Genomic DNA, 15283 nt, shown 5'->3' on the forward strand with positions numbered 1-15283 from the left:
GTGTGACTGCAGGGTGAGGTAAAGGGTGAACAGCACAAGTGCATTGTGAGTACAGAATGATCACTGTGAGTGCAGGGTGAGTGGGTGAATGGTGTGAGTGCATCGTGATCAGTGTGAGAACACTGTAATCGCTGTTAACGCAGGGTAAGAATGGAAGTGAAGGGTGAAAATGAGGAGTAAGCTGTCTGAATGCACAGTGCATTCCCAGACACTTGAAGTAACTCAGCATGTTATTGATGGCGGCGCAGGGTTTCTGATATTAGTTAAACTATTGCTATTATAGTATTAATCAGGTATCGAGGGTGGAGGAAATAAATAATGTGTTGATCCTGCAACAAACTTCCACTCTTATGATTAGGGTTGCCAGCTCATGATTTTGATGTCCTAAATGGTACAAAAATAAACGGTCACCCAAAGCTTTTTTCAGCACTTATCTGTGCATACTTTGAACAGCAAATATAAATAGAAAGCACTTTTAATTGTCTTCTAGGGCTGCCTGAATAATCCATGACTGATAATTACAGGGAACAAAGACAGACAAGTCAAATTACAAATGGATATACTTTTTTTTATTTATAACTATATTTAATGTCAATATAGGTCTTTGCAGGCTCTTTAAACAACACATGGCTGGTATTTCTTTTCGGGCAACCCTACTTTATATTCCTTTTCACGAAATGTATTCTCACACTACAGCTGTAAATGTTAAATACAAATGTAAGGAATAGCCAGAGTGGGGGCCCAGGGGGAATGGAACCAAAAAAAACTAGGCCTCTGTAACCAGTTTACAAAGGTGTGTGAATATGCAAATAGTTTTTAAAGATATGTGAAAAACTTGGGTGTGCCAGAGATGAGACTCCAGGCACTTCCCAGCTGAGCCCACATCAGCTCGAGCTGCAGCAATCTGGGCTGAGTCACAAGACGGGGGGCTGTCTATGACGCACTAGCAGACACTTCCTGCCTCTGTTCCTCACTCTTGAAGGTTCCTGCTTTCTTCCTCTGTGACGGTGTTGCCATCTTTCTCTTTCTCCGTCGTTCCAGTTTGTGCTTTTTCACTTTGGGGACATAAGTGGCAGTCCCCAAAAATAATCGCGGTGTCCAGCAATAGTAAACACCAGCTAAAATTAAATTCTGTGTACGTTTAGAGCCACTGGGCTTTCCACGCCTTGCTCACACACTGCACTTGAACCATGTCCACATATACAACATTTGCCGAGTGCATGCTACTGAAATGTACTCTTCCTTGTGGTAACAAACTTACAAAAAACAGCCGAGGGTCTTGGAGCGAAAGTAGAACGACCCTGGAATGGTACGTTTTTAGCTTCTGCAAAATATCTCTTGCCCCATGTCCTCCAAACCAGTGTCGGACTGGGACAGAAAACTGGGACAAAAAAATAGACCAGGCTCCAAAATAAAAGTGGGCCCCATAAGTGAATTAGATAGCTAAAAAAGTGACCCATGTTTCTAATTTGGGACAGTTGTGAACTTGCAAAGACACATTTTATGAGTGTTTAGCATAGTTTGAAAGACTACATGCATGTGTGCATGCTGAAGGCAGTGTCTGTTTTAATATCAGAGAAAGCAACATTAAAAAGCGACCGACCAGACCATAAAACAGATAGTGCCACGTAGATCAGCCTGTGGGCACTACCTGATTGCCTCATAGGCTAGCCTGATCCTGCCTCAAACCCTACATATACTCATGAAACCCTACAGCAAGTTTAAACTTCACCCCAATTTCCCATACCTCTCTTGGGTCTCACCACCTGTTTCCCTTCTGAGCTTACCTTTGCTCCAGAAAGTCCTGCTGCTCCTTCAGTCTATCCCTCTCCAGCTTCACGCGGTTGTAATCACTGGTCAGCTGCTCCAGCTGTTCCCGCGTCTTTTTGAAGCGCTGCTGGTACACGCCACCGCTTCCCTGGGCCTCCCTGGACTTCAGAATGTTGAGCTCCACCAGCAGCTGCGCGTTCTGCTGCTCCAGGCTGCGCACCTTGTCTATGAACGTGGCAAAGCGCTGGTTGAGCTGCTGCAACTCGGCCTTCTCACTGGAGCAGCGGTTCCAGAACTTCCAGTTTTCCTCCTGGGTGCCGGAAAACCTCAGTTCATGGTAGGACGGCAGCAATTGCTCTGAGCTGCGAGTAAGCCAGTTGGCGGATATGCGGGAAGACTCAAGCTCCAAAGGTGTGTTCAGCATCTCAGCGGACGCCTCAAATTCTGCGCGAGAGAAGCTCGACGTGGCCACGTGGGTCTCCGTAGAACTCACGGTGCTCTCGCACACGGAGGAAGTAACCTCTTTCTCAGAGGGCACTGAACTGTGATGCAGGAATGAACGGAACGTCTGAAGAACAGACATGGTACAGAATGGTCGATCTGACAGGTCTTTTTGCTGCTCGGGTATTCTTAAAGTGCACCACCAAGATGTTGTGAGGTGAGGTTCTCAGAGATACCAGGTGGTTGACGTAGCTAGCAATTTGGAGAGGGGTAGTAATATACTGAAGGAGAGCCACAAGTTTTTGCTCTTCTGGAGAAAGGGAGATCTTTTATACAGGGTGACGCCCAGCTTCAGGCACCATTGCAAAACCATAAGTTATTTTTTCACAGGAGTACCTCGTTCTTTCATACAACAGCAAAGCTACTCCACCCAGCGCCTATGGCAATGCATCCTATTCCTTCATATCAGCATCCTCCTTCTCAACGAAGCAGACCAAACCGGCCCTAGCTGCAGGCATTAAACCTGGTGTTCATCAGAACATCATGTATAGCTCAGCACAAATCTGGTGGGAAAAAAACACATTCCTAAATGACAAATGTATATTAAACACATTAAGCCTTGCAGCTGATGTAGCTATTTTTCAGAAATGTAATGCTTAACGCAAATGAAAACACAAACTCTGGCTAACATAGAGATTTGAGACCTCAGACTCCTACTTATTGTGACGTTTCACTGCACCACATGAATAACCTCGCAAATGTCATGTCTCAGTGGAATAAAGTTTGAACGTGTTTCATGAGCAAGGACAGTGACCTTCACACACTGTTCTGACAAATTTAAGGTTGTGCTGGCAGAATCACACATAATGTAATAATATTTGTTCGTGCACAGGTGGTGCCCCTAAGAAGCTCCATATTGTAGAGTTATCAGAGTTTTTCCAAATAGGTTCATCTCCAAATCTTTCTCTCCATTTTGTTCTAATTCTTAAGACCACGCAAACCATGTACCACTTTAGTAAATGTTTGAAATTCTTTTTTCAGAACCCTATAAAAGTATGATCTTCTTCGATGTATGTATTAAGAGCTCCCCTTCCACTGACCCTAGAAGGCGAAGCCATGCCGGATTACTCTCCTATTTTGTGTGATGTATTTTGCTGACCTGAACTTTATTGAGTTCTTTAACTGATTTCTGTACTTTACATGAGCTTTTCACTCTGATTTATTGATTAACTGATTCTGACTATTCCATCAATTTCTGTACAACTAAATTCTGCAAATAAATAATGTTAGGTTTTAGTCATTTTGGTAGGACCAAATAGATTCGACGTAATGAATTGAAATTGTAATTTTAAATGTTCTCATAGAGAAACAGGTCCAGCACGAAGCACTAAAACCCATATATAGACGCCACTGCTCCCGGTCCATCAGTCACGCATAGGTTAAGAGCTGTAGTACTCTGTCAAACTCTGGTAGCAGAGGAAGGTTGTAACTGGGCCTGTCTGGTACCAGTTGGACCTACATAGGTAAACTTGTTTTAGAGACTGGGAACTGTACCTTCATGTTTCAGCTGGTCTTGCCCTGAGATTCAAATTCACCCCAATCCACATCCCGATTCCTGTATTCCTTAAGGAGATGTGGTCGATGCCAAGAGGTTCCTAAACTGGTTCCGCTAAACTATGGGCTGTATTAAGTGATCTAGAGGTCCCTTCTTATTTATGCCGTCTGTTCAGGCGTTTACCTGAAGACAATTATGCCATAATTAGGTACAGAAAACATAGTAAACTCACCACACCATTAGCAGTAAATAAAGGTGTCAGACAAGGATGTATGCTTGCACCCACCTTGTTCTGCGTCTACATCAATGTTTTGGTTGAAGCATTGAATAAAGAGAAAGGCATTGATGTACCAAATATAGCTCATAGCACAGTTCCAGCAATGATGTTTGCTGACGACACACTACTGCTTTCCAAGTCACCAATGGGTATCCAGGGGATCCTTGTCAGCTTTGATGCCTTTTGTAAACACAGGAGGCAAGAAATTAGTATCTAGATGTCAAAATGGAATGGGGGACACAAATAAACAAAACATGCCTCAAGCTGGCACAAACAACAGGGGGCTGGTCAAGTTAATTTGGAATTCTTTTCCATAAACCCGTCAGACCGATTGTGGAAAATTCTAAAGCTCAAGCAAGGGGTGCTGTAATGTACGGGGCTGAACTATGGGGACAATTTTCTCTAAGGAATATTACCAAGTCTGAAATCAATTTTACAAGGCAGCTATTTGGTCTTTTTCTCGGCTCTCCACTTATTCCTTTGCCTTTGGAGCTTCGGGTGAGACCAATCGCAGAGGAAACTGCTCTTAGACCTTTAACCTTTGGTGTCGTTTAGGGGTGACCCCGGGATTGGCTGCACATAGGGCGGAGCTAAAGGGGGTACTGGGACTATTGGGTGCAGGGAAATTGGCATGATTTGTACATATCAGGAATATACTCTGAAGTATAGGTAGATCGATCCTATGAGACAATCCTGAGGTAACATGTTCTGCAATCACCAGAAATTATTTGGTCGAGAGCTATAGGGAGGGCAAACATGACCACCTACAGTAAAGCTCAGCAATAGGTACTCTAACAGTTACATTCATGAGAGTTAAGGAATATTATATTTTAGAGTCTTTCCTGGATGACATACAACCAGCACTGGCGAGGAAGTTATATATACAATTTAGACATGGGACCCTTCCCCTGCGCACATTTTCCAACAAGTCGACAGGCACATTCGCTTTAGGATGTCTAGCTTGTAGCACTGAGGTGGAGACAGTACTTCATGTATTTTTTTTCTGTTCCAGTTACAACTAAGCCAGCCATCGATGGTTAATTTAATTGTGTATAAACCTGGGGTCTAAATGTTGTGTAGTGGCTTTTAGCTCCTGAAATATAATACTGAAAAGCCCATCGTTTTGTGGTGTCGCGTTTTCTATTTTCTATGTGGTGTGTGCACAAGTCATTTTTGGAAACCAACCCTCAGATGTAAATTGATGTATTTTTCAATGGGACTATTTATCACATATTTAGTTAGTTTTAAATAGTTTTACTGAATTATTAGCCTGAGAGAGAATTGTATACAAATGTTAAGTAGTTTATTTAATACAGGGTTTAATGTTTTGGGATTTTTTTTATAAAATGAATTTTTCAATTTTGTATATTATTAGTATGTTCTAACATGGCACTATAAACCTGTTAGATTTCGTCTTGGCTACTCAATGGGGTTCAGGTTTGTTAAACTGTAACTGTAAATCAGGTCTTTGCTGGATATGTGAATGTGTATTTTATGATTGTTTTTTTTAATGCATTGTATGATTTATTGCACCTGCACTTTTATGGTATATTGGCCAAAATAAAGTATTCAAAGTAAATTTAACCCCTCCAAAGTCCAACACTTTCCCTACTGTTGTATAGACTGGAGTGGGAATAGTAAATTTCACCTCGCCAAAGTCCAACGCTCTCACTGCTATTGCTTAGACTGCAGTCAGAATAGTAGATTCACCCCTCTGAAGTCCAATGGTTTCCCTGCTGTTGAACTGACATGAGTAGGAATAGTAAATCTAACTCCTCCATAGTCCAACACTTTCCCTATTATTGCGGTGACTGGAGTAGGTATAGTAAATTTAATGTCCCTCCGAAGTCCAACACTTTCCCTACTGTTTCATAAACGCGAGTGGGAATAGTATATTTAATATTCTTAGACTCCAGTAGTTTCCATAATATTGGTTAATTAGATTTTACAACATGAATTGTTTTATATTTTTATATTTTAAATCATGTGTTTTAAAAATTAATTTTAATATTTCCAGATGTTGCCAACGGTTTTTGTATTTTTCAATTTTTAATATTATGTGCATATATATGTGTGTCTGTGTGTGTATATATATATAAAGTTCAAAAATACGGAAGAATGCACACTCAGAGTAGGGTTGATAACCACCAGTTTATTCCGTGATACCGCTACGCGTTTCGACACCCGGCGGTGTCTTGATCACACGATACAGACGTGCATAAATGAACTTTGAGTGTAAACACAAAAGAAGTACTGCATTTCACTCTACAGGGTCTGAAAACGTGGTAGCCATCTTGAGACGGGGTTGAGGCAATATGTTACATCCATACTGACTACAATTCTGCAGCATATTATTTGATATACATGCAAATGAGATTGAATCATCTCGCTGTTTACCCAAAATTGTAGTAGTTACCATTTAACACATCGTGAAGACGCTAACGAGGTAATCTTGAAAAGTATAAATTTAAATAAAGTACATTTCAAAAGGCTACAGTTACTGCGTTTATAAAACTAGCCAAAACGCTTACTGTGACTGAAAAAAGGTGCAAGCATATGTCTCTACTTGCATCTTGTGATATGTTACACTTGGTATAGTACCGTTTAGTTTATCTCAGACTAGTGCCCGTACTGGTCTCATCCTACCGACAGACCCAAGTATTTATTGTTTCATTGCCATGTGGCTGTACCCAGCAGTAACCTCTAGGAATTTCTAATAGTAGCAAAACCCGAGTTATCCATGGTGCAAGAGAGAGTGGTTTTAAACAAAAAATCTATATAACAATACAATTTACATTCCTTCTCTGCAAAAGTGCTCATAATGTGCTTCCTATCTTATACCAATGAGGGCTGAATCTCATGAAGAAAAGGGTAGGGAACAATGCATCTACAAAAAGTGAAAGTGAATGGGTCCCTTCTTTTCCTCCTGTAAACAAAACAGAAAGGAAAGAATAAGTATTAAAACCATGTGTTAAAAACCTTCTACAATATCTTACAATATTCAGAACATTACATTACATGTTATTATCAATTTTTCTAGTAGCATTTGCAACATTCATGATTAAAGTTTTTTACATTATAATACTAGTTCTCATGGAGGTGTGTGGCTAGTTCTTCGTCCAAATTATGCCCACCCGGGGATCTGGTCTCGAGCTCCATTATCCATTTGGATTCTCTTTTTCTCAAGGCTAATGTTCTGTTACCCCCTCTATTGCTTATATTCACCTGTTCTATGGCATAATATTTGAGCAAGGCATTGTTGGGCTGGTGTTTAAGTTGGAAATGGCGCTCTATGGGTAATTGGCATCAATAACGTTAATAGCACGGAGGTGTTCCTGTACCCGTTTTTTTACCATGCACACAGTGCTCCCCACATATTTAAAAGGCACGGAAATTCCAGAACATAGACAGCAAAGTTGGTACTGCATGTCAAAAATGTTCCTAAATTGTAGTTTCTGCATTCGCCAGGTAACTCTACCTCTTTAACCATTGTGCTAAATCTACACGCACGGCAGTGACCGCATGGGTAAAACCCTTTAAGGTGATGAGCACTGTGACTGCCTCTCGGACTGATATCTCCTTTCACCAAAATGTTCCTCAGGCTTTTACCCCTACGGTACGTTATTGATGGTCTTTCACCAATTTTAGGGCCGATAATGTTGTCAACTTTAACACCTTGGGTGCTAAAGGCAATTCCCGCTGGGTGCTGCTGTTTACATTTTCCCATTATTCATGACAAGGTCAACTCGTCATAAGCACAGGGCAGGTAAAACCCATGACGAGTTGACCTTGTCATGAGCACTGAAGGGGTTAAGTAAATTCCAACTGTCTGCTAGCACTTTGCCTACTTTTTTGGAATCCTCATTGAACGTGGTAATGACTCTGGTGACCGGGTCAGTTTCAGTTATTTTGATTTTCTGCTCAAGAGTGCTTTCTCTAGTTCTTCCACTTATTTTGTTGACAGCTTTCATCAAAACCCATTTGGGGTATCCACTTTCACAAAACCTTTTGAGCATGTTCGTCTTTTCAGTCTCATAGAGACTGTCATTACTACAATTACGCTTTGCCCTGAGTAAATCCCCAAAGGGGATGCTCCACTTGAGGCTGTCCGGGTGAGCACTATGGGCGTGTAAAAGACTATTGCCCGTCGTTTCTTTTTTATGCAGTAAAATCCTCTATAAACTATAGAATATGAGAAAAGTCACATAAAACAATGGAAACATGGACATTTTACTTGGAGAATATATATTTAATGTTTATAAAGCAATTTTAAAATGGAATTTTATTGATTGATGAATTTTATGATTGAGTTGCATTTTATGATAACACATGGATACAGATTTTTTATACATAAATTTATACATTTATATTTATATATTTAAGTGATTATTTAACCCCTCCCATGCTTATGACGAGCTCAGCTCGTCATGAGCCTCGGTGCTCCGCTGCTCATGACGAGCTGAGCTTGTCATGGTCTGTGGAACGCTCGCACGTTGGGCTAATTCCCCTGCTGTGCTGAGCGTTCCATTAAACGGGCGTGGTCGTGACGAGTTCAGCTCATCATAAGCACCGGAGCACCGTGGCTCATGACGAGCTGAGCTCATCATGAGCATGGGGGCGCTGTGCACGCCCCGCCCCTCCAGCACAGCAAGGGAATAGCCCCAGCAGCCAAGGGGTTAAAATATTTAAATTATATGAGGTTGTCTAGTTTTGTAACCATGGGAATCAATCGCATAATGAATCTATCAATCGCTCCATGTACAATTGCTTATTTGCACACATCAATATTTGCACTCAAAAGCTATACCCGTATGAATAGAATTTCAGTATTAGTTAGAGACATGATGTCGGGATAATGCAAAAAATATGGGTATGCACGATGAAAACTTTATGTTATATTTATTTGTCACTTGCACTTTAAATATAGAAAGGCATTTAGGGCCTTCTATAATTGCACCAAAACTTGGGTTATTTACTTTCTGTTTTTGGTATGCACACTTATTGAGCACACATTTCAGACATAAAAACATACAAGTAAATATGTGCTTCACAGAAAATTCTAATAACTGAGTAATAAAATGCTTTTAAGCTATGAATATGTGGTCAAAATCTTGAAAACATTGTTGCCAATTGAACCATATGCTGCAAAATCAATGATTCATGAAAGGGCCTTTTTTAAAAAAGTTACAAATCACATTTATGCAAACAATTATAAAATGACATCACATGTACAAAGCATTACAGAAAGTATTATATAAGGACAAACAAACGCAGTATCTTTACTATGTCTATGATGGAATGTGAATGCACTTGCACTTTAAATTTGAGAAAGTGATCCCATAATGTTGTCATGTGATCAAGGCAGGCGACTGCCGAAACGCGTTCTGGCTGGAACAGTTGAAGCGGTGAATAAAGAATAAAATTCACCTACTGAAGGGTCCGCTCTCGTTTGTTGGTGGGAGTCAACATCCGCAAGGAACAGCGAGCACTGAGAATTTATATATATATATATATATATATATATATATATATATATATATATATATATATATATATATATATATATATATATATATATATATATATGTATATTACCTCCTGGCGTTCGCCAGGACATGTAGTTATAGTTAGGAATATTTTCAATAGAAAATCTCAACATTCTATTGTGAATAACTTTGACGCCGGTTGAGGAATCTGCCTGAAAATTTCCTCAAATTTGCCTCTCGGCGCCCCGGTCCTTCCCTGAAAGGTTGGGGGGGGATTTGTCAAGCGGGGGCCGAGAAAAAAGGGGGGTCCCAAAACGTGTTTTCCCCATGTTAATTTCCACAGGGCGGTCGACCTCACTTTTAGCCCGAACGGCTGAATGGATTTCCACCAAACTTGGCAAAATTGTAGGGACTGGTAGCCCGATGTGCCTTTGCTATGTCTCAAGATATGTGCTCCAGTGGATTTTGAGTAATTTAGGTTAAAAAAAATATATATATCTATAAGCGCTCCCCGGTACGCGCACCGGGGTGCTAACCAGCGCGCTACGCGAGTTCGCGCGCGGGAAGCTGATTGGCTCTCGGGTGTCTGTCAACATTCCAAACAGTCTGGAGCGGCCACCATCTTGTGTCTCGGTAGGATCGAGACACAAGAGGTGGCAAAAATAAAGGGGGTAATGACCATAAGGAGGCAGAGTAGATGCCCCTTGACCCCTTAGGTTTGATGTGGGGGCTTTAAAAGGGCCCGCGGGACAAAAACAATTTTTTTTTTATTTGTGCGGGGAAGCGCCCGGTACGCGTACCGGGGAGTGTACAATGGGGGAAAAAAAATGATAGTTTTTAAAAAATTTAGCCTTTTTTTATAAATTGGAGGTAGTTCTAAAAAGAACTGTTTTTTTCTTCTTTTTGTTGTTTTATATTTTTTTAATGTTTTTTGAACATTTTGTACTTTTGTTGGCTTTTATGAACTATTTTATCTTTTTTTGTTATTTTTATGGGGAGAAACAAAAAACAGGGAATTGATAACGGCTCAACTGGAGCAAAAAAAAACATGAAAAAATTATGGATTTTTGGGGCATTTGTGGTTGTCACCAGCATGGTTGATGAGTGTTATGCTTTGCTCACCATAGGTGATGGTCTTACCACAAAAAATACAAGAGATCTTGTATTGCCCAAACTTTTGTTGAATGTTTGGGACCATCTCCCTTGTTTCTGGTCCCAATGGAGTGGGTTGCTTTCGTTTGGAGGTGCTGGGTGAAGATTGGGGAGGGTTGCTGGCCAGTTCTCTCACCTCTGCCGCAGCATAGTTGTTGGGATGCTTGCGCTGCATGTGTCGAATCATGGTGTTATTACCAAATGAATATTTCTTATTAGGGTTCCCCCTTGAAAGTTCAATGCCACAGATTTGGCAAGTCACCTTTGGCGCATTCACTTTCTTCTTTCCCTCTGGGATGGAAAAAAATTCCCATACAATGTGCTGCTTTGGCCTGTATGGGGTATTATCTTCTGGCAGCCACCTCCTCCCCTCCTCCTCCTCCTCCTCCTCTTCTTCTTGACCACGAATGTGATGTTGTGGTGGTCCTCTTGGTGGTGGTGGTGGTGGTGGTGGTGCAGATGCTCTAGCTGCTGCTGCTACTGTAGCCATTTTAAAGTACAAACTATTACTCAAAGATCTCCAAACAGGTCTTCCTCAGTCAAAGGACAAAGTCAGAATAAGGAAAAAAGGTGGGGGCTTTCATCATTTGGAAAAAAACTGTCCTGAACCAATGAAAAGTGTTATTTTCAGGTCACATGACCTGGGCTTTCATCATTTGGAAACCAAAACTGTTCTGCACCAATAAAAAGTGTTATTTTCAGGTCGCATGACCCGACGCGCTTACGCGACGAACCCCGGGCGCGCCTGGAGGCGCACCCCGGGGCGCGTCACGTAAGCGCATCGGATGCTTACATTGCACAATCGTATTCGCTCGAGTGCTTCCGGGTGCGCTTACGCCGTGCGTATCACGCGGACACGGCTACGCGATACGTCACAATGATGTTTTCGTTCGCGGCAATAGCGCTAACGGGAAGCTCAGCGGTGCGCGCCGGAAAACTGCGCTTTCCAGTGCGCGCACCGGGAGCGCTCCAGTGCAAAAAAAAATAAAAAATAGTATTATATATATATACAATATAGGATTCATTATAAAAAATATTACATTTCATAGGTTTGAGGCCCTATATATAGTTAGGAATTAGCATTTTAAAAATCTATGAAATTCACTGAAAAAACCATAGGTTTCACACCAGTTATAGTTAGGAATTAGCATTTAAAAAACCTATTAAATTCACTGAAAAAAACATAGGTTTCACACCAGTTATAGTTAGCTGGAAATTTTACTGACATAAAACCATTGAAATTCCAACGTTATAGTTAGTTGGACTCACTGTGGAGAAGTGTGGCTCACTGGTTAGAGGAGGCAGACCTGGAGGCAGAGGTCAGAATGGGACCAGGGTTCAATTCCCGGCTCGGCAGGGTCTTGAGTCCTAAAATGTCCATGGACTCGACAATTCTCGCTCCGGTGCCTACTCGATTCACGGGTACACACTCTGCAACTCTGGGCAATAGCTTGCTTAATCTCCACAACGGCCCCTTGCGGCGGGATGCCTGGCTTTCACCTTGCGGATACCCTGCTGGGGTTATCTCACAGGGGAATACCAGGATGGGTTCCCTAAGCAAGCGCTTAGAAACCGCTCGGTGATTTGCGCTATATAAATTCCTGAACATTTACATTTACTCACTATAACTTGCGCACCTGCAATGCACTGCTGATGACGTCACATATTACATCACTCATGACATGGTCAGTGACATCACTGATGACACCATCCAGTGAATTTCTTTCTTTTTTTTCTGAAAAATAAATATGTTTTATATATGTATATGTAAAGGTCGATGGAAGAATGAATGTTTAAATAAGTGTCTAAAAGGATGTTTTTAAAAAAAAAAAATCGATTGGTTAACTGGCTTATTAAGTGTATCTTAGTGAATACATATATTAGCGAGTAATGTTTAAATATTTAAATATATGTATCAGTGTTTCACTTTGTGTATAAGTGGCTGCATGGGTTGGTGAGTAGCTACATGTGTGTGTATATGGGTTATTAGATTTTTTTAGTATCAGTATAAGTGTCTGTATGGTTTGGTGGGGGTATTACTTAGCACATAGATGCATCAATGACTTACTCACTGTTTGTATGTGTTTTGAAGACAGCATATGTGCAGGACTGTATGGGTGGATGAGTGTGTATATGTGTGTGTTAGTGAGTGAATGACTGTCTCACTAGTGTCTTTATCAGTAACGACATATGTTTGAATCTAGTATATGTGAGTATTGATGTATATAAGTGAGTATATGTGAGAGTGAGAGATTGTAAGAGTTCCTGTTTAAATAAGTATGTGTTTCTATAAGTGATTGTTAAAGAGAGTAAGTATGTGTAAGTTTCCTTAGAAGTAAGGTGGTAGTGTGCGTATAGTTGTATATGCAAATAAATGAATGTTCAATAGTTTATTTGCATGTGTGAGTATGTGTGTGAGTAACTTTTGGATGACTGTCGGTGTGTAACAGGATGTATAGGTGTATCACTACATATGATGAGTGAGTATATGTATGAGTGACTATATAGAACTGTTGTTGAATGAGTGGATGTGTATATAGATGGTGGAATTACTGAATTGGTTGTTGTAACTGGTATGGGTATCTCCATTTTTTTGAAAATGTTAGTTTCTATTTTTGAAAATGTGTTTCAAGGGCTACATTACACTGAAAGGAGGTCTCTTACTTTGTCACAAGGATAGTGTCATCAGTGATGTCATGAGTGATGTCACTGACCATGTCATGAGTTATGTAATATGTGATCTCATCAGCAGTGCATTGCAGGCGCGCAAGTTATAGTGAGTCCAACTAACTATAACGTGGGAATTTCAATGGTTTTATGTCAGTAAAATAAATTTCCAGCTAACTATAACTGGTGTGAAACCTATGGTTTTTTCAGTGAATATATATATATATATATATATATATATATATGTGTGTATGTATGTATATATGCTGCACGCTCCGTCCACACCAACGAACTCCCAGTTACTCGGAGCTTACCGACGATGTAGGAAAGAGGAGCCGACCTAAGGTTCCAAGTGAGCAATTAGTAATTTATTGTTAGAGAAGCTCGCCCTGCCAGCATAACGTTTCGGCCTGCCCAGAGGCCTTGGTCACATGACGCCAGCTTGGGAGGGGTTACTATTTAAAGTGCAAATACTGATTTGACATGGTTTACAATTGGTTAAATCAATAGAGGTCAAATACCACTGACAACAGACTATGTACACATAAAAAGATCACAATTGGGGATTTAAAAAGTTTTTTTGCGTAAAGTTCATTTCACACTACATAATGACCAATGATAAAATCATTTCATTGTTGTTGATACAAAAGATGCTCGTAAAAACTGTAATAAAATAAAACAATATCATAAATATAAGTGACTTAGGTCATGTGCAAATGTACAAATATGTAAGATAATAAGTTACAACCTTCAATCATGTATATGACGGGCATAACTAGCAGCAATATTCAATCAATATCATCAGCATGGATTACTTTTTCAGCCACTAATCCCCGTCATAAATCCTTGCGATCTAATATTCTGTCTAATAAGCCTATGTTGGCTAAACTAAAGTTAACCGAATACTGCCCAAGTGGGCGTTTTGTTCAAGTGGACATATCAGTGTTGAAAATCTGTATGTACACCATGTTAGTGCAACCAGTGAATTGTGTGACTGTGAAAATAAAACCATTTTTTTCTCTCTTTTTATATGTTGTTAAATCGGTAACTGCGGTCAACTGACAAGCAGTGATTAGCACCTTACGTGATTAAGCAGGAAACAGCCTTAAGTGTACAAATTGGTCTCACTTGACTTGACAGCCTTTTAACAAAAATGGACTTAGAAGTGTTATTTACATATAGTCAAGTCAAGCTGAGGCTGAAAGATATTTACAACAGCTTACAAACACGTGTAAAAATCCTCTGAAGCATTGAGCCCAGTTGGAGTCTTGCTATCTAGTTCAAGGATGTATCTGGTTTCTGTCGCTCGTAGGATAGCCTCTCCATTTCCCCCTCTTCTAAGTGGACCAATAGCATCAATCACGTAATATTGCAATAATTTGCTTCTATTATCGTAAAGCTCTTTGAAATGATGTGCGACTGGGTATGCAGCAATCACTGGCGTTGATGGCTCTTATGTGCTGGAGTATTCGTTTGTGGACCTGCAGCTTAGTGCTGCCAACGTAGCGCAGGCCACACGGACACTCCAGCACATATATTGCAATCTCGGTCTTGCAAGTGAGCTGTTTGGTTATTTTTAGAGGTGTCTCAGAAAAGGGGGTAGCGACCTTGGTCTTGTTGACTCCGTGCTTGCATGGTTTACAGCTTGCACACTTGCGAAAGCCTCTGCTGGTATGCAGCCAGATGACAGGGGTGATAACTTCCGGGCTGGACTTGACCAGGGCATCACTCATTGAGCGTGCTTTCCTGAAGGTGATTAAAGGTCTAGGTGGTATGTGATCTCCGATTACCGGATCATTGCGAATCAGACTCCAATGTCTGTTGACAATTCTCCTTAGAGCTCCATGTTGTTTGTTAAATGTCCAAATTAGCCTGGTAGGCTGTTTAGAATCACTTTCGACCTTTTTCCTGCCTTTTTTTATAAGTTAGAACCTC

The 15283-nt window shown here is 40.7% G+C and overlaps 1 protein-coding gene across 1 annotated transcript in view; it reads right to left on the reverse strand.

Annotated features, from left to right (window-relative positions):
- Positions 1–2484, reverse strand: part of LOC147748201 (uncharacterized) — a 334565-nt gene extending 332081 nt beyond the window's left edge. Inside the window, exon 1 of the mRNA XM_086959115.1 lies at positions 1788–2484. Within this exon, the coding sequence (XP_086815241.1) occupies positions 1788–2353 (566 nt within the window). The 5' untranslated portion in view covers positions 2354–2484. The remainder of the gene's footprint in view (positions 1–1787) is intronic.
- Between the last annotated feature and the right edge of the window lie 12799 nt (positions 2485–15283).

The sequence above is a fragment of the Lissotriton vulgaris genome, chromosome 1_1, assembly GCF_964263255.1.
Source record: "Lissotriton vulgaris chromosome 1_1, aLisVul1.2, whole genome shotgun sequence".
NCBI lineage: Eukaryota > Metazoa > Chordata > Amphibia > Caudata > Salamandridae > Lissotriton > Lissotriton vulgaris.